This window comes from Coffea eugenioides, chromosome 8 (assembly GCF_003713205.1).
Source record: "Coffea eugenioides isolate CCC68of chromosome 8, Ceug_1.0, whole genome shotgun sequence".
Taxonomy (NCBI): domain Eukaryota; kingdom Viridiplantae; phylum Streptophyta; class Magnoliopsida; order Gentianales; family Rubiaceae; genus Coffea; species Coffea eugenioides.
Window position 1 is genome coordinate 40,092,318 of NC_040042.1, and position 19,718 is coordinate 40,112,035.

The 19,718-nt window shown below is 34.0% G+C and overlaps 1 protein-coding gene and 1 non-coding gene across 4 annotated transcripts; both read left to right on the plus strand.

Annotated features, from left to right (window-relative positions):
* Positions 1–1,289: 1,289 nt before the first annotated feature.
* On the plus strand, positions 1,290–1,362 carry TRNAF-GAA. Its single transcript has one exon. It is a non-coding gene; the product is annotated as a tRNA-Phe (tRNA).
* A 6,114-nt stretch (positions 1,363–7,476) lies between these two features.
* On the plus strand, positions 7,477–18,453 carry LOC113779013 (casein kinase 1-like protein 3). Of its 3 annotated transcripts, XR_003469422.1 has the most exons (17): positions 7,477–7,716; positions 7,852–7,892; positions 8,704–8,773; positions 8,889–9,037; positions 9,221–9,316; positions 9,429–9,499; positions 10,063–10,124; positions 10,199–10,262; positions 10,383–10,467; positions 10,944–11,070; positions 11,936–12,018; positions 12,212–12,278; positions 12,525–12,625; positions 12,824–13,007; positions 13,112–13,214; positions 13,479–13,728; positions 18,134–18,453. XR_003469422.1 is itself a non-coding variant. In XM_027324411.1 (15 exons), the coding sequence occupies exons 1-14, from the start codon at positions 7,641–7,643 to the stop codon at positions 13,001–13,003; spliced, it is 1,272 nt and encodes a 423-aa protein (XP_027180212.1). In that variant the 5' UTR covers positions 7,477–7,640; the 3' UTR covers positions 13,004–13,007; positions 13,112–13,358. The 3 variants fall into 3 exon arrangements, 2 of the variants coding, with proteins under 2 accessions (XP_027180212.1, XP_027180213.1); XM_027324411.1 differs by lacking the exons at positions 13,479–13,728; positions 18,134–18,453 and having other exon boundaries at positions 13,112–13,358; XM_027324412.1 differs by lacking the exons at positions 13,479–13,728; positions 18,134–18,453 and having other exon boundaries at positions 12,528–12,625; positions 13,112–13,358.
* Positions 18,454–19,718: the final 1,265 nt, after the last annotated feature.

The following is a 19,718-nucleotide window of genomic DNA, read 5'->3' on the forward strand; positions in this document are numbered from 1 at the left end:
TGAATTAAATCAATGCTGAGCAAAATCATAAAGCAGATCGAGATGCTGATTTCAAACAAGGAAAGTCTAAGTCAGGTCTCAATCGACTATTGATGGAAATAGGCCATAGTAGTAGCAAGATTGTCAAATGGCAGTACATGCATGGTCCCTTTGATCATTTAAAAGACAGCTATATTATTAGTTTGCTTATAGGGACATTCCACCAAACGCACTAACCCGTCAAACTGAAAACTACTACAACTTGAACGGTTTAGAATCCCAGCGTTGTGCCAAAGCAGTCCTTTGGTGTAGTAAGATCTGTGTATCTGTTAGTCTCAAATACAGTCTCTTTAGGCTCCCCCTCCCCTGTAGTATAGGATAGATAGGTAATACAATAGTTGTTGTCTGCGGAAAACAAAAGAAAAAAAAAACGTTAAGTTTGAGTTCAAATTTTCGGTTTTTTTTTTTATTTTCATTTCTTAAATTTCATCTTTCTTTTGATAAAGAAAAAATATTCAGAGAACTACTACAATCTGAAAACTTAAGGATTCTAACAACTTATGCATAATTTAGACTAGTTACTAGTACAAATTCTCTTGGTAAAAGAGTCGAACAATTGCTAAATTGCTAACTGGACTCGGAACTAGACCTGAAGCCTATGTGATCTTTCAAATTTATGTGCATCAGCTTACACTAGATGTTTTGGACATGTAAATAGAAAGAATCAAAACATCGAATACACAGAAAATTTAGAAATCTGCACTCCAGACAAGTGTTTACTAGAAAACAAGTTAGGGAAGTTTAGAAGGAGAGGTCACTTTTTATTGTTAGCAATATCTACACATCAATTGTGAAAATGACCAAAACATCTATAGTATATTTCTATGCCTTTGTGCGTATTTCTGTACTCACACGCGAAAATGACCAAAAGATATATAGTCTATTTCTATGCCCTTGTCTGTATTTCTGTACTCACACAAGAAGAAAACCATTTGGTTGTCAAGAGTGAAAGAGTAGAAGAAATATAAATAGAAGGTACCTTTTGGCTCCAAAAACAAAGAGTTTATTTTTTTCTTTTTTGTTTATGAAATATTCTTAATCATTCTCTTTCTTATTGTGGAACTGTTTTATGTTACCTTATCCTGTAAGCTATTAGTAGGATTTTCTACAGGACGGAATTTTAGTGATCATATCATATGATTCATATGGTTAAGGTTTCACCCACAGATATATCAAAATGAAGACTTGTTCAGTCAATAAAAACTTATTTAAGAATTTATGAGGTAATAATCCTGGAACAATAGCAGGGAGCGGGGATAGCTCAGTTGGGAGAGCGTCAGACTGAAGATCTGAAGGTCGCGTGTTCGATCCACGCTCACCGCAATTTTTTCCTTATTCCCGTTTAAGTTCTTTACCGCTCACTCTTAGTTAGGTCACCTTCTACATTAAAATAGAAAAGTCCAAAGGGGAAATAACCAAAAAAAAAAAAAAATTGTAACCCTTTACTTTATCAGAAAAGTGTCTTCATTTATTTCACTTTTATGCTTTCCACGTCCTCCAAGAACTTTTTCCCAGAACAGGCTACTCCCTCCTTTGCTTTTCCACTTGCAGGCAGAGCAGAGTACTTCTATCCTATGTTTTCATACTCGTGCCAGGCATCGACACGATCAAGTTTAGAGGTCAAGGATTAATGGATTCAATCGAAGATTAAATTGAATGATGTCATAAATAAAAATTATTTAAAATAAAATATTATATATAAAATATCTAAGAGCATGTTAATATTAATAAAGGTATATTCATATATATTTGATGTTTTAAATATATTTAATAAAAAAATATAAAGAAATTAGAACGATGAAGTAGCAATTTATATTATTCAATAAACATTAACAAGTTTAGAATTAAAATTATGAATTTAATTAAAAAATAACATCCAATATTAAGATAAATATTTATAAAGTATAAAATATTTGAGATATATTAATAATTTTTAATAACCTATAAGTCAAAACATATTGAAAATGCTTTTGACACCATGTGAAAGCATGATTTTGATTTTTTTTTTTTTTTTTTTTTTTTTTTGTCAACACAGGGTTGTCCGGGTCAAGACCCGAAGACGGCCCGACTAATCCCCTGCGCCTGAAGTACCTCGCCCCCCAAGAGCACCCAGGCGGTATGTAAGGCCAGACTCGAACCTGTGCCACCCCGAAGATTACCCCCGAGGCTCACCAGCCGAGCTGACCCCGAGGGGCTATGTGAAAGCATGATTGATAAAACTGGTTGGGGTCTGCTCTGTCAAATCAGAATCTCAGAGCATTCGAAGAGAGAGAAAGAGAGAGTCGTGTTCCTCAGTCAAAAATTTCCATTCAGAAAGCTCATTGAAAGTAGCAAAGCAAGGCTAGGCCGTGGAGCCCGGTTTTTACCGGTTCTTCTGGTCAAACCCGATCAAGTTTTATCAACCCGAGTCTTTAAGATAATTCGGACCGAACATTTGATCGATTTTCAGTTTGATCGGTTGAATCGATCGATCTGGTCCGAGTTTTATAACATAGCTTCTATCTCTCTGTTCTCTTTTATTCTCCACAGAATCACTCCTCCTGTCACCCCATTATAGCTTTCTATTTCTCTGAAATTCAAACTCTTATCTTCATTTTATGGATTAATTTTCTATATACTAATAATATATATACACGTTCACCATTGAATATATGATACATAATTCAAATTTGAATTTGAAATCCAAATTTTATATATATTGTGCATTCAACTGCGATAGTATATACATTATTAGTATATATAAGATTTTCACTTATTTTATTTGTGTTTTTAGTACTATCTTTTACTTTTGTCCTTATAATAATAAAGATATATATATATATATGTCTGGATAGAGTATTATTTGAAATATACTGTAGCATTTTTTGTGATGTGATATATTTGAGATAAAAAGTAGTTGGAAATATGAAAAGGTGAATTGGGAAATGTGTTCATAATGCAAGCGAAATATTATTTAGGATAATTTGGCAATCCAAACACACAAGCTTGATACTACATATGCTAACACCTAAGCTTGATAGTATATATCTAATAGGTACGTAGAAAATTAATCTGTAACGATAAGGACCCACAAATATGATATTCAAATTTTGCTTGATTTGATTTAAAAAAGAAAACAAAATTTTGTTCTTCCATTTTCTATTCTTTTTTTCGGTTAACCAACTAGCCTATCTTTGTCAAAGGCAACTATAGTCGTAAAGCTTGGGCCTTCCAACTATAGTCTTCTTTTTTTTTAAAACGACAAAATTTCATTTCTATTACCAATGAAAGTGTAACTATTTACCTCTGGACCAATGTCCATCACAGATAAGCTACAGAGCTTAACTATTTCACTGTGAAATCCACAGTGGGAAGCTGTGCTTCCACTCTACATCATGTATTAAGCTGACCGCAACATTGGCTATATTTTGGGCCACTCTAATGTCCTCTTTTGGGCTACTCTAATGTCCTCTTTTGGGCTGTAATATATCCGACACGACTGAAAACATGTCTTTCAATTGTATGATGTCCCCAATGAGCGTTGCTAACAATGCATCATTTTGGTCTTTGTTCTGTACTTTTCTACTGAGCTCTTTGATTGTTATTCTTTTTTTTTTTTTTAATCGATACATAGCTTCCTATATTATAGGGAGAGGGAGGGCTTGAAATGGTCCTAGAACCTGAAGGGGACTGAACTACCATCGGATCAGATGGATGCACTACGCATCCGTCTAAATTTTTTAAATAAGGTCACATTTAATTGTGATAAATTGGTGGGAGATAAGGGTTCAAACCTTAACTCTCACTCCACTAAATCTTAATGCATTGGTGGTGGCCACCAGCCCAAAGACTGATCCTTCTTTGATGGTTACTCATATACTGACTTTCTGCCACCCTTGCTCTACTGCCTTGGCGAGACCCAATCTGACAGCTTCAGCTTCCTCCATCCCTTTGGTCTCTCCATGTGGAAATTGTTCTGACACAGGCCATGCCACCCTTAACTTCCCTCGCAGGTCTACTGCTGTGATTCCCACCCCAATTTTTATTTTATTTTCTGGATAATGGAACGTTTTGCTTGGTGTAACTTAGGGGGCGTTTAGTAAGAGGGTATCGGATTCGGGGAATGGAATGAACCCCATAAATGGTGTTTGGTTCACTGGAATGGGAATTGAAATTTTGGAATGATTTCTAAAAATTTGGTGTTTCTCCATTCCCAAGTATTTTGGTGGGTTTTGTCCGATTCCCAAGTTTGATTCCAAGAAACAAATCCAATTACATATTATAATTATACAATGATATAATTAATATTTATATATATTATATATATTATATATTATAATATATACATATATATAATGTATTATAATTATAATATTAGTACATTATATAAATATATATTATAATTATTTAGTTAAATATAATTATATTCATATAATATATATTATAAATTTATTAATATTATATAATAATATATTTATAATATATATGTATATTTATAAATGCATATTATATGTGCATATGATTATAATATACACATGTATATAATATTAATAAATTATATAATTATATTTATAATTATATTTATTATTTTAAATACAATAATATATAATAATTACTATATCTAATATTAATATGCATTATACTTATATAAAATATGAGTACAATTAATATTTATATATTATATAATTATAATTATGTATTTATTTTATAGCGTTTGTATAATTATAATTAATTATATATATAATATTTAATTTAATTAGTTACAAACTTATAATAATGATGTTATTGTATTATATAATTATATATTATAATTATTTAGTTAAATATAATTATACTTATATAATATATATTATAAATTTATTATTATTATATAATATTATATTTATAATATATATGTATATTTATAAATGTATATTATATGTGCATATAATTATAATATATACATGTATGTAATATTAATAAGTTATATAATTATAATAATTATTATTTTAAATATAATAATATATAACAATAACTATATTTAATATGTAATATATATTATATTTATATAAAATATTATTATAATTAATATTTGTATATATTATATAATTATATAATTATATTATAACTTTTGTATATTTATATTTAATTATATATATAATATTTAATTTAATTAGTTACAAACTTATAATAATATTATTATTATTTATATGTATTATATAATGTATATTAATTTATGTAATATAATTAATATTATCAATTATACTAATAATTATACATGTTTACTAATAGAAATTATTAATTAGTTAGACTAAATTTACTAATACATTTATACTAATATATTTAATTAGTGAAGATTTCTTATATCCCATTTACAAAGAGCCAATAACTATCATTTACGATAGGGTTTATAATATATTTATTATATTCCATTCCGAAAGAGTCGACGAACCAAACATCAACTATAGTAATGATACACATTCCAGGTACTTGAACCAAACAAATGTATTGGAATGAATGACCTCATTCCAAACCCAAGATATCCGATTCCGAATTCGAATCCGATACCGATGTGTGAACCAAACGCCACCTTACGTTTACTCCTATTTCTACTTCTACTCGAGCCTACTTTAGGGGTGGTTTAATCGAATCGAGAGAATCAACGAGAATTAAATCATCATTGGATCAGACGAATGCACCACACACCCGTATGAATTTAGAAAAAATTACATATAATGACAAATTCATGGGAGGTAAGATTTGAATCATTGACCTCCCACCCCATAATTCATGTGGTGCCAACTCCTTCGGAGGAAAAAGTTGGTTTGCCCAACTTTTCTGTTGGTTTGCTTACTTTTTACAGCTACCCGCAAGTTTATGTGGTGCTTTATCCTTCTTTCTTCTCTGTGCCCCTTAAGATCGTTCTCATTCTTTGACCTGTGAGGTTCCTGTTCCCTGCAACATCTATCATATTCCTCGCATTCTTGCCAGGCTTTTTGCACCACTTCAATTTCCTTCTTTCCTTTTGATTCAAACTGGAACCCATTCCTCTCCTTCCAGTCGTTCCATAGTATATTAACAGTTAGGTTGATGTGGTCTCTCCCATTTTCTCTTCTCAATGCCTCAATTAATCCTTCCCACCAGTCCCAGAAATTCCATCTTCTCTCCAGTAATCCGTCCCATTGAAAAGGGGCTACTTGCCATACTTGTTCAGCCTTTGGACAGAAGAATAAAATATGCTCAAGTGTTTCCACTTTATCTCCACAATACTTGCACCATGCTTCTCGAGTTTTGGTCCTCCTATGAATTAGCTCATTTGTTGGTAGAATTTGCCCTCTTTTGTAGTCCCTTCCATTCTTCCTGACTTCTTTATGCACTCAATGTATCCTGTTCTGACAGTGTATATGTCAGATTTTGAGTGTTTCCAAAAGGCACAGTCCAGATATGCTTATTGGGATCTTCAGTATGTTCTTTGCATTTTCTTGGTTAAATATTCTATTCACAAGATCTCTGTTCCATCTGAAGTTACTTATCAATTCATTTACCCTTCCAACTATAGTCGTAATTGCTCAAGTTAGGAGGCAAAAAAGGAACTGTTTAATTTTCGATCGAATTTTGTATACTAAAAGAAATAAAGACACCTCCCAAAAATATTTACAATTGTTAAATCTGAGGTTATATGATCTACCATTAATGCAAATGAGTTAGTACAAATTTTGTTTGATCCTTTCTTGAATTGCAATTACTATTTCAAATTTTAATATCATAAATCAACTATTTCACATTCCTAATTTCAAGAACTTTTATAAAAGGGTTAATTCCACTTTGACCCCCCAAACTTTGGACGATTACCCACTTAAGTCCCTAAACTTCAAAATGAGACACTTAAATCCCTAAACTTATAAATACCTCTCACTTAAGGAAAATTGTTAACAAATCCTGAATGCCGTTGGTGGTCGAAGTATTCCATTTTATAAGGGTTTAGGGATTTAAGTGTCCCATTTTATAAGTTTAGGGACTTAAGTGGGAGGTATTTATAAGTTTAGGGACTTAAGTGTCCCATTTTGAAGTTTAGGGATTTAAGTGGATAATCGTCCAAAGTTTGGGGGGACAAAGTGGAATTAAGCCTTTATAAAACGGTAAATCCTATCTATTGAATCAAATAAAAGCCTATTTGTCGAATTGAATTACACGTGCTTACCTACGAATTCACAACAAGTTAAAAGATAAAAAGTAAAATTTATCAAGTTATCCAAGGAGAAGAGTCAAAAACCAAATTAACCCAAAAAAAGAAAAAGAAAAAAGAAAAAACAAAATCAGTAAAAACCGATGAGGAGACAAGTCAAAGTCAAAGTCAAAGTGAAAGTACAAAAGTCTAACTTCCTTGAATATTCTCTAATCCTCCTGTCCTCCTCCTCCATATAATCTTAATCTCCCTTAATTAGCTCTAAATCTTGAAACTGAGAATTTCTGTTTATTTTCTGAATAAATACACAAAGGCAAATAAGGGGAAAGGAAAATTCTCAATCCTAGGTTCTATAATCAATTGAATAAACTCCAAATTGATTCCTGATTTTTTACCTAAAAAAAAAATTGATTCCTGATTTTTTTTTCCTCAAATAATCAGAAACATACATAAATATATGGAGAGAATAATTGGAGAGAAATATAAGCTTGGGCGCAAGATCGGTGGCGGTTCGTTCGGAGTAATATATCTCGGTCTCTTGCTTTCTTTCCAATTTTAAGCAGTAGTATTAGTAATTGTTTCAATTTCTACTGTTTATTTTTATGTTGAAAGTTTTGAAAGATTTCATTTTTGATCCTCTATTGTTTTCATTTTCTGATTGAATTCAGCTACTCATATCGACACGGGTGAAATTGTTGCGATTAAAATCGTAAGTCTCTTTTGCCTATGAATTTATCATTTTCCAAGTTTTTTTTTGGTCAATTTTTTCTAGCTTATTTTATTGATGTTGTTATTCACAAGCTTAGGTACATGCTTTTGTTATGATCGGAATGGCAAAATTTAGCTGAAGATGTTACTCTTGTTTAACTCTGTTGAATTTCCAGGAACCTATCAACGATAGGTGTTTGTTATTTTAAAATTGAGTGGAGATGTTAGTTTAATGTAGATTACATCGAATTTCGATCAATTTTAAGTTCAATAATAATAATAATTGTGAACTTGAGCTGGAGATGTTTATTTTCTGTAACTCTAACCAAGTTCAGTAATTTTTGACTTGATTGTGAAATTCAGCTGGAGATGCTAGTTATTGTAACTGTAGCGAATTTTGACTATGTTTAACTTTGTGATTGGCTCTGTACTTGAAATAATGGATATGCCTTGTCCTATAGATTCTAGCATGGTGGTGGTTATAATCTTAATAAAGCTGGACATGTTATTCTCAAGTAACTTCATCGAAATTGGATAAATTTTGACTTGGGTGGTGTTGAAATTTGTACTGGAGATGTTAGTTTTTGCATGATTGATTTGTAATTTTTATAAGCTCGTACCTGTCGTGGTTAGTTTGCATACAGTAAAGCTGGTTTGGAATTTGTCTACTTATGTTCCTTGAACCTCTAAAAAGGCTTAAAGACGGAATTTTTTGTTCCAAACTGATTGCTCATTGTCAGATTTATGAGGTAGCCAAAATGCAAAATGTTGGAGTCTTTTAGAAAATTTTTGATTTGTTTTCTGCATTATAGGAAAGTAAGCAGACAAAACATCCACAATTAATGTATGAGGCGAAGTTGTATAATATTCTGCAGGGCGGAAGTAAGTATGCCATGGTTTTCTATGCCTTCTCTTGCTAAGTATGTTGTTGTGGACTACTTGTTTAGTTTAATTTTCGATGTTGATTGTTCATTGTTATCTGATATGGTGATTTCAGGTGGCATTGCTAATATTAAATGGCATGGGGCAGATGGAGATGACAATGTCCTTGTCCTTGACCTTCTTGGTCCTAGCCTTGAAGATCTTTTCGTTTACTGTGGAACAAAGTTTTCTCTAAAAACAGTTCTCATGTTGGCTGACCAGATGGTAACCAGACTTTTATTGTTTCTTGTGTTTTTTTTAGGATGTGCTCGTGACAACATTTTATTTCTGTTATACATTCTGGAATGTGATCATTTTTTCAGATATTGGTTGTTTGTGCTGATATAGAAATTTGATTTAGAGTCAAGATTTTGAAAAATTGTCACATTTTTTGTTAATGAACTGCAGATTACGAGAATAGAATATGTGCATTCCAAAGGGTTTCTACATAGAGATGTCAAACCAGATAACTTCCTAATGGGTCTTGGAAGAAAAGCAAATCAGGTACTGATCATTATTTTGTATCTTATTATCACTTTACATGCATGTTTTGTTGTCATTCAGATGACTGAGTTTCCCTTTTATTTTTTTTGGTACTAATTCATTGTGTTATTAGGTGTATATTATTGACTTTGGACTTGCGAAAAGATACCGCGATCCGACCACAAACCGCCACATCCCTTACAGGTATGTCAGAATCAACTTCTGGCCTGGCCCAAACACTTACCTTTGATATAGTGAGAATAGCAATTTTTTTTCCTTCTTCAGGATCCTTATGCTATTGTTGATAATTTTGATCAGTCATTATACATATCTGTATTTCTGATTCATGTGTTAAACTCCTGGAAGGAACTTCTTGTTTGTCAAAAATTAATCAAACTAATGGAGCACAGAACATGTTCTGGTAAAATTTTCAGTTTGTTAATAGACATCAACTTAGTGTCCAACATTCTCTTCCACAGCTTTCAGGATGTGATATGTCCCAATTAGGGTGGAGAATTGGTCACAAAATTTGCTTCAGCATTTGAATTTGCGGTTTATACTTGAACAAACAGGCTTCAGCTCACACTCTTGATTTTGGTTATTCATTGGAAAGGACCACATATGGTTTAATAGTTATGAAACCTTGAGAAAAATTGTTGTTCTGGGCATATTCTCCAGCTGTTGGCAGTATTGGGTTGAATTAGTTTCATTCCTTTTGAGATATGTATATTGTGAAGTTTAATTTATAAATTTTTTGATCGAGACAGGGAAAAGAAAAATTTGACTGGAACTGCTCGATATGCAAGCTGTAATACTCATTTGGGCATTGGTAAGTGTTGATATTTTATTGCACATCTCATGTTGAGCATTAACCTTTATTATGTAATTGGTTCTTTTCTATAGAACAAAGTCGACGGGATGATTTAGAGGCTCTTGGTTATGTTCTTTTGTACTTCTTGAGAGGAAGGTATGTGTATTTCTCTTCGAGGTTATTTTCTCTGTGTACAAGAATTTGCTCATGACTTCTTACCTGTAATATTTTCTTTCTTTCATCAGGTTGGACTAATGTACTCGTTTTTTCATGTAGCCTTCCATGGCAGGGTCTAAAAGCTGCTACAAAGAAGCAAAAGTATGATAAAATATGTGACAAAAAGGTGTCAACACCTGTTGAGGTATTTTTCATGATGATTTAATTTTGTTTTGTTCCTATAAATGTTTCCTTAAGAAAATACATTTGGTTGATGAGGAGTAATTCTGGAATACATTATCCTGGAATATATAATTTTCTCGAGTGTTGAGTATTGGGGTAACAGTAAGGCTTTTTAATGGCAACCAGGAACAGCATAAATTTTATATGTTGAAACAGCCTTAGTTTTTTGGGGTAAATTTGACTAATTTACCGTTCTGAGACCATGCAATCTTGGAGGCTTGTTCTTTGTTCTTCCCTTTATATTGTTTGGTTACAATGTCACACATGCAGTAATCTTATTGGTGAAAAAATTATTTCACATGTGCTAGCTATAGAGGTGAATGGCAGTAATAAATGGATGCTGATTTAGTTTTTAAATCATAAAATTAGTTTCCTGAATTATGAACAGTCTTCATGTTTTGTTGGTGCACTAATGATTGGGGAATTTCTTGTCAAAAGGTTTTATGCAAGTCTTATCCTGTGGAGTTTGCATCTTATCTCCATTACTGCCACTCATTAACCTTTGATCAACGGCCTGATTATGGATTCTTGAAGCGTATATTCCGAGATTTATTTACTCGTGAAGGTGCACAACTTGAATTTCTTTACCATTGACTATCCAGTTTACCATATTTGTTACCCCAATGTTGGGATGGATTGTTTATACTTCTCATGTTATCCTATATTCTCCTGAAAATAGAGTTTTATGAGTCTTGGCATGCAAAGTAGCAGCAGCAAGTAAAGATTTTCCATTATTTAAAATGTTAGTATTATGTCAATGTAGCTGTTATAGTTTGTCAATTTAGAGCCTGTACTTGAATGACATAGAGCCATTGAATGTGACTCTGCTTATATTGTGACTTGTAGAGGGGAAAAAGGAAAGCTTTTGCTTGTCCTAGCAAGCAAAAGGTGGCTCTGATTTTCTTTCTTGGTCACCATGGTATTTAAAGCAGGGATAAATTTGTAGGTCCCTTAACTCAGTTTTGACATTTTCCTGAAGAACGACGCTCTCACTCACAAGAAAGAAAAAGTGTAAGGATGTCTTTTGGGGGTTTTGGTACCAGGGTGTAGGGGGTGGCAGGTGGAAGGGTCTTATAATTTCTACATTTTTGATTTCTAGCAATGTACTCCCCTCAGGTGGAAAGAAGATTCACCAAAATGTATTCTTGATGTTGTAAAGAAACATGCGTTTTTCCTAGATGAAATATTAAATTGCATGACAAATTAAGGTTTTCTTTTTAATGTTTCATATTAAATATGTGTGGCCCATTTGATATTTCTCAAGTTCATTTGTTATCTTCTAGATCTTCCTTGAATTGGATAAGTATCATGCTGTTGCTTTTTAAGAGTTAGGAAATGAAAGAAAGGGTGTTGATTCTAAGTGATCATTGACCAGGTCAACTAGTATGCAATTGATGTTCACGTCATTGATGCCCTTCTCAATGTGACAGGTTTTGTATTTGACTATGTATTTGATTGGACTATTATGAAGTATCAACAATCACAGAGGTCAAAGATGAATCTACAGCTACATGTTAGTATCTGTGACTTGGGTTTTCTTGTTACAATTTCCTATCCACCACATGTAAATTCATCTTACTATTCTTGTTTCACATGGTTATATGCTTGTACTTTAAAAGTTAAAACTTGGTTTATATTCTACATTGTGAGTGGGTTGCTTCCCCTTTAAAATAAGTGGTGTTCATTTGACTGACTTTACTTCTCAGCATCCGGTGTCAGCTTCTGGGTTGACCAGCACTAAAGAATTGCCAGTGGGTTTAGATAAGCTTCAAGGTACTTCATGTTCTGGACACTTAATCAAGGAGTTAAATTTTTTGTGAACTCATGAATTTGGTGCTTGGGTTGAATATATATAATTGAAAATGGTTTTATGATGTATCTAAAAAAAAGTTCAGATTCTGAGGATTGTATAAGAACTGCATTATCAAATAATTTGTAGGCAGAAGCTTAATATCTGTTAACATGCTTATTGTGGTCATACGTTGATTAAGGATTTTAATGGTGCTTCATATGCTTCAGCAGACAGAGGAACAAGTGATCTGAGACAACCTAATGGTCACATATCTTCTCTTTCCGGAGCTGTACGCGATCTTAGTGCTGGTACTATGGCAGAGAAACTAGTGAGTAACTGATAACTATAATAGTAACCAGAAATTTGCTCCCCTTGCGTTTTTTATAAATTTTTTTTGCAATTACCTAATTTTTATAGCAGATGCATTTAGCATTGATGGTGCTTCAAGCTATACCATTTAACTGTAGATTGCATGTTATAACAACTGGATACTATTCTTAATGAATTTTATTAATTTTGACTGCAGACTATAAGCAAGGAACCACACCCCTCATCTTCATTTTCTCTGGCTAATGCATTCAAAAGAAATATTCCAAAACCAGGAGAGCCAAATGAAACAGGAAAACATGGACATAGACACAATAGTAAAGCTGGCCCATCAAGCAGCTGGATGCCATCATCACGCGACCTTTCTTCTGCCAAGTAAAGTGGTATGATTTAGGTTCTGATTAATAAGTGTGCATGAAGACCGGTATCAATGCTTTCGGAAAACTTAAAAAGTATAGGTTAATTAACGAATATTGGTCTCTTGCAGAAGTGGTATTTGATGGACAGCACTTAAGGCGCCAAATGATTTGCTCCTGTTGTGAAGTCACATTTCTTGAATCCTGTACAAGATTGCTAATTTATTTCTTAAGGTGATTACAAAGTACAAATGAGTTTGATAGTGTTACAACATGGAAATTTGATAAAAGTAGCTCCATATTAAACTTTGCAGAGATTATTTGGACAGTATCTTTTCATTCTTCTCATAAAAATATTGCGTAATTTCCTTTTCCAGCTGTTTCACTAGCTACTTGTTTGACCATATACCTATTTGATTCATATCTTAGATTTCAATCTCAAACAGTTGCATTCCTCTGGGAAAATTTGTATGTTCACCTGGATCAGTTTTAACCTAGGTACCGAAGTTCTTCAGAGTTTGAATCATGTAAGATGGGATTGAGGTACTTTGCATCCATGTAATATCCAGTGATGGAGCCATTTGTAGCCAGTGCTTTTCTGGTTATGGCTTATTTTGCACTTCACTACCTTTCAGATTTTGGTATGTGATCAATATAACACCTGTGAAGCTGCTGCTTCTGAATGCCGAATATATAGCTTCTAAGGACTTCATTCAAGGATGGAAAGTTTTATACTTGGTGTTTACAGGTAAATACTTGTGCAGGCTCATACACTGTGAATATGCAAATCTGGCTAGAAGATCATGTAATTTGAACTAAATGTCCTTGTTTGGTTAAAGAAGGCATGAGAATTACCTTTTTGTGATACTTCTCTATCATTTGGCTTGAGAATTTATCACTTCGGATTCCTTCTTCATTTCTGCGGATCAAGCTCAATTTTGGCCCAAACCTTTGCCCAAAATTTTTGGGAATCAACGTTTGCTTGGAAAGAAGCCATAACCTTTGAACATGCAAGGCCTAGTGTCCAAAGGATATGTAATAGCCCGGTGCAACCCAATGAGTACAAACAAATTCACAATGATGCACAAAGATATATCAAATTTAAGCACAATAAAGAAAACTTAATTAAAGAGAAAAGATAAGAAATGCAAACCAAATATCAAACCAATAGCCTCTTCAATTGATGGCGATGCTAACCAAGATGTACAAGTGAAGGCTCACTCCTTCCTCACCCCAAATACTCTTTGGTTGAGCCAAGGAGTTTTACAACTATTCTAGTTAACCCTCAACAACCTACACTTGAAAGATCACTCACCCAATTAAGAACTATTTTATACAAATGAGGCAACCTTCACCAAGGTTTTACCACTCAAGTGATAGGTTCACCTTCACCAAGGTTTTACTCCACCTAGAGAGTAACCTTCACTTGAGCAACCTCACAACCCAACTTTCCCAACCCCTTATACAACCAACAAAGAATCTTTCTACTCAAAAATCTCACTTGTAAGCTTGTATTTTGTGTTGGCAAAAGTCTCTTGTCTTCTTGTGCTTTGGGGTTTTTATAGAAGGTGAGAAATGACTCCAAAAGGCTCTCCAACGGTCAAATATTAAATGCTGTCAAAACTAGCAGTTGGCCTGTCGGACGTCCGAACCACCTGTCGAACGTCCGAACCCTGTGTCCAAACCACCTGTCGGACGTCCGAACCCTGCGTCCGAACATTGACAGAGAGTCATCAAATCTTTGCGAAATTTCTCGGACGTCCGATGCGATCGATGTGCGTCCGAGGCGTGCGTCCGATCCTTCCGGACGTCCGATGCTTCCTCACGAGCGTCCGACAGAGTTTCCTTCTTGATGTTCTTCATCCTTTCGGACGTCCGATAGTTTCCTTTTGGCCGTCCGACATGAGTGACCTGATTTTGCTTCTTCATTTTGTTGGTTTTCTTTCCTTGACACCATTGAACCTGATTCTAACAAATTTCTCACATAAAAACATTAGACCAAATCTACATTTTGGTTTGTTAATCATCAAAACCAAGGATTGATCGACCAAGGTCAACAATCTCCCCCTTTTTGATGATGACAAACAAAATGAAGATTTCTTTTATCAAATAAGATCAAATAAAGCTCCCCCTTAGAAAGTGCCAACATGCAAAGAAATTTCAATAAATCCTACTCCCCCTTTTGGCATCAATCAAAAAGCAAACTCCCCCTTTATTTTTCAAGTCAAGACCATAATAGGGTCCTTGGGAGTTATTACAACATGATCTAGCAATCCACATGGATTTCATACATTTTCTCATATTTTTCTTTACATAGCAATCATTTTGCATGTGTCCAAATTGGCAACAAAAGTGACACATGATAGAAGTATTTTGCACATAAGTGGATTTAATGCAACTAATTTTCTTAGCAAACTTATTTGTGCCTTGAAAAGATTTGCTTTCTTTTGTTTGAGAAAACTTTTGTTTTTCATTTTGGAGAACCTCGTTCAAGTCATTAATTCTTTTCTTTAACAAATTTCGTTCCTCCAACATTTTTTCATAAAACTTTGTTTTCTCTTCCAACTTCCTTTTCAAATTATTTTTGCAATCAAAAACACCTTTTTGATTTTTTTAAATCATCATTTTCCATTCTCAAACATTTGTTTTCTTGAAAAAGTTTGGAGTTTTCTTCCAACAAATCATTTATTTTTGTTTTCAAATCTTTATTTTTAGCATAAGATTTTTTCAAACTTTTATGCATTTTAATCATAAGAGTTTTCACATCATCATCTTCATTATCTTCATCACAAGAAGAGTGATAAGAACTTACCTCATCTTCTCCAACGGCCATTAGTGCCATTTGGGCCAACTCTTCTTTTTCTCTTTTTGAATTGCATTCATCCCATGTAATTTTGCAATCTCCTCTTGAACATCTCTTGTTGAAGATCTTCTTGAAACTTTTGATGTGAGGAGTTATATCATTGTCCACTTCCATGATTTCATTACCCATGAAGGATGGGTTATCCCCCACTTGAGATGCTTTAAAAGCTATGCCTCTCTTATACATTCTTGCATTTCTTCCTCTTGCACTTTGAATTCCAGCTTTAATTCATAAGAGGTTAGGGTATCCACAAGAGATTCAATGGACATAGAATTTAAATCCTTTGCCTCTTCTATAGCATTTATTTTGTTTTCCCATTCTTTTGGCAAGGCATTCAAAATCTTTCTATTTTTCTCACCCAAAGAATATTCTTTTCCAAGCAATTTAAGATCTTCAATAATGTCACAAAATCTACTACACATCTTATCAACATTTTCAAGAGGATGCATTTTGAAAAATTCATATTGAGAAACAAGTAAAGATTTCTTTTGTTCTTTAATATCTTGATTACCTTCATGAAATACACACAATTTATCCCAAATATCTTTAGCTGATTTACAACCTTTAATCCTACTAGATTCATTTACATCTAATGCATTGTACAATATACACATGGCCTTGGCATTCAAAGAAAGGTATTTCTTGTCTTTTTCATTCAATTCTTGTCTAGTCTTTAATCTACTCAAATTGGTGATAGAGTCAACTATTCTAGCTTCATAAGGACCATCTTCTACCACATACCATAATTCAATGTAAACAGATTGTAAGAAAATCATCATTCTTTGTTTCCACATGCTAAAATGAGAACCATTAAACATAGGTGGTCTATCAATAGATTGCCCTTCTAAAAAAGAAACTTTTATGGTTGCCATGATCTTTACTCTAAGCGGTTAAGCTTGATCAAAAGAGACCAAGCTCTGATACCAATTGTAAGAGCCCGGTGCAACCCAATGAGTACAAACAAATTCACAATGATGCACAAAGATATATCAAATTTAAGCACAATAAAGAAAACTTAATTAAAGAGAAAAGATAAGAAATGCAAACCAAATATCAAACCAATAGCCTCTTCAATTGATGGCGATGCTAACCAAGATGTACAAGTGATGGCTCACTCCTTCCTCACCCCAAATACTCTTTGGTTGAGCCAAGGAGTTTTACAACTATTCTAGTTAACCCTCAACAACCTACACTTGAAAGATCACTCACCCAATTAAGAACTATTTTATACAAATGAGGCAACCTTCACCAAGGTTTTACCACTCCAAGTGATTGGTTCACCTTCACCAAGGTTTTACTACTCCAAGAGAGTAACCTTCACTTGAGCAACCTCACAACCCAACTTCCCCAACCCCTTATACAACCAACAAAGAATCTTTCTACTCAAAAATCTCACTTGTAAGCTTGTATTTTGTGTTGGCAAAAGTCTCTTGTCTTCTTGTGCTTTGGGGTATTTATAGAAGGTGAGAAATGGTTTCAAAAGGCTCTCTAACGGTCAAATATTAAATGCTGTCAAAACTAGCCGTTGGCCTGTCGGACGTCCGACAGGTGCCTGTCAGACGTCCGAACCACCTGTCGGACGTCCGAACCCTGCGTCCGAACGTAGGCAGAGAGTCATCAAATCTTTGCGAAATTTCTCGGACGTCCGATGCAATCGATGTGCGTCCGAGGCGTGCGTCCGATCCTTCCGGACGTCCGATGCTTCCTCACGAGCGTCCGACAGAGTTTCCTTCTTGATGTTCTTCATCCTTTCGGACGTCCGATAGTTTCCTTTTGGCCGTCCGACATGAGTGACCTGATTTTGCTTCTTCATTTGGTTGGTTTTCTTTCCTTGACACCATTGAACCTGATTCTAACAAATTTCTCACATAAAAACATTAGACCAAATCTACATTTTGGTTTGTTAATCATCAAAACCAAGGATTGATCGACCAAGGTCAACAGGATATACTACACGTATAGCACCTCGTTCAGGACTATGATATAAGTTTGCGAAACTTGAAACAAGGATTAGTTGAGATTCTTGATTTTAAGTCCCAAAGACAAAGACAAATTAAGGATCGACTATTTGAGAACTTATGTCCATTCTTGCATTTGCTTAGTATAACGCATACAGTAATAACCAATCAAAGGGCTTTCTGGGTTTTTGTTTCCTTCTACCATTTCTAGTTAACTTGATGAATTTTACTGTTACTCTTTAAAACTTTTGACATGTTATTATGTAACAAGATTTGATGGAAATATTCTGTTAGAATCTCTACTATTGTTGGACAGTATTTGTATGCAACAGGGATCTTGGCTTCATATGGAAAGGATGGATTAGAATTGGCGTCATCTTGCACAGAGAATAATAATGTGATGATCTTGAGCTGACTTCTAAGTAGCTGGTCTGCTTGGTCAATTAAGAGATTGATGACATTTCCTTGAGCCTGGAGGATCAAACAAATTTCTTTTTCGAATCTTTCGGTGTTTTGGCTGGTTGTGGGTCAATATAGAAGCTGAAGCTGAATGACTTTGCTCAAATTTGAATGGGTTGTGTCCTTTTCTATGTTCTGTTCAGTAAATGAATGGAAGGTTAATTGGATACTCCGCGCAAAAGTAGGAAAGCCAGTAGGAAAGAAAATGGAGGGGGGGGGGGGGGTTGGGGCTGCTGCTGCTTCCATACTTGACACGGACTTATTTGCGCACAAGAATTCTAACTTATTGCCCAAAAGGTTACTAGGTACATTTTTCTCTTTAAGGTTTCTTACATGACCTGAAATTTGTTGAAAGGAGGGAAGAGGATTTAAATGCGATAGCAGTGGCGCTATTAAATTGATTTCGTATATGGGCACAAAAGTATAGATTGGGGTGTTGAACTGGGGACTCGTATTCGAAAAGCAGAGGAAAGCAGGTTCACCTATTGGTTGAGTACTTTCACCAGTTAATTGGCAGGACCTGATGACGAATCTATCATTGTTTTTTAGGCTTGTGGACTATTTACAGTTTAGAGAAGCAAGTCTGGAATATCTCTGAAGTCCTTTGAGAGGGAATTAGGCTTCCTGTTTTGCCTGCATGTGTGTGGAGTCACCTGTTTTGAATCCATTGAGGACCTCGGCAGATTTTCTTTCATATGGGGGTATTTAGTGCTGCTGGTTTTTATCCGCAAATGGTGAATTCCTTTTGATTCTAATCATGAAGAACTGAAGGACTTTCACCTTTATGAGAGAATTGACCCCAGGAAGTTTTTGATACTGCCTTCAGTTTGCCCATGTTCTAACTATTGTTTTTGGTTCTCCTCTGCTTTGTGCAGTTGTTCCTGACTAACATCTCCTTGAATGTTGGATGAAATGTCCTTATGAGAGCGAGAAGTTGTATATAGCTTTACCCAAAAAAAAAAAAAAAAAAAAAAAACACACACACACACACACATACACACAGAGAAAGGAAGAATTCTTTCGGCTTTGCAAGCATTTCAAATTACTAGCATAATTTTCCTGAAAATGTCATAAGAGGAAGATTATCTAGACACAGGTGCCTCTTGGTGAGTGATTTTCCCTGTTGATGATTATTTATCTTTGTTATTGTAGATAACAAGATTAAGGGTCTGTTTGGTTGGAAGTAAAATGTTTTCCTTGGGAAAATATTTTCCGTGGAAGTAATTTTCCATGAAAATCATTTCTCTTTCATCATTTTCAGGTGTTTGGTTAGCTTATTGAAAATATTTTCTTACTTCATTTTTCTGGTGTTTGTTTAACTTTTGAAATATTTTCACTTTTATCTCTATCTTTACTTTCTACACATTATAACTACATACTTCTTCCCATGCAAAATAAGAAAATTTATCTCATTGTTTAACTTTAAAAAATCTTGGAGAAATGTATATAGGAATAAAA

What these genes read in the sequence shown, in the direction of transcription:
- LOC113779013 (XM_027324411.1), top strand. Translation starts at nt 7,641, where the DNA reads ATGGAGAGAATAATTGGAGAGAAATATAAGCTTGGGCGCAAGATCGGT. An exon ending in AAATTGTTGCGATTAAAATC is followed by an intron (nt 7,893 to 8,703) that starts GTAAGTCTCTTT and finishes TCTGCATTATAG; the next exon opens with GAAAGTAAGCAGACAAAACA. An exon ending in AGGTGTCAACACCTGTTGAG is followed by an intron (nt 10,468 to 10,943) that starts GTATTTTTCATG and finishes TCTTGTCAAAAG; the next exon opens with GTTTTATGCAAGTCTTATCC.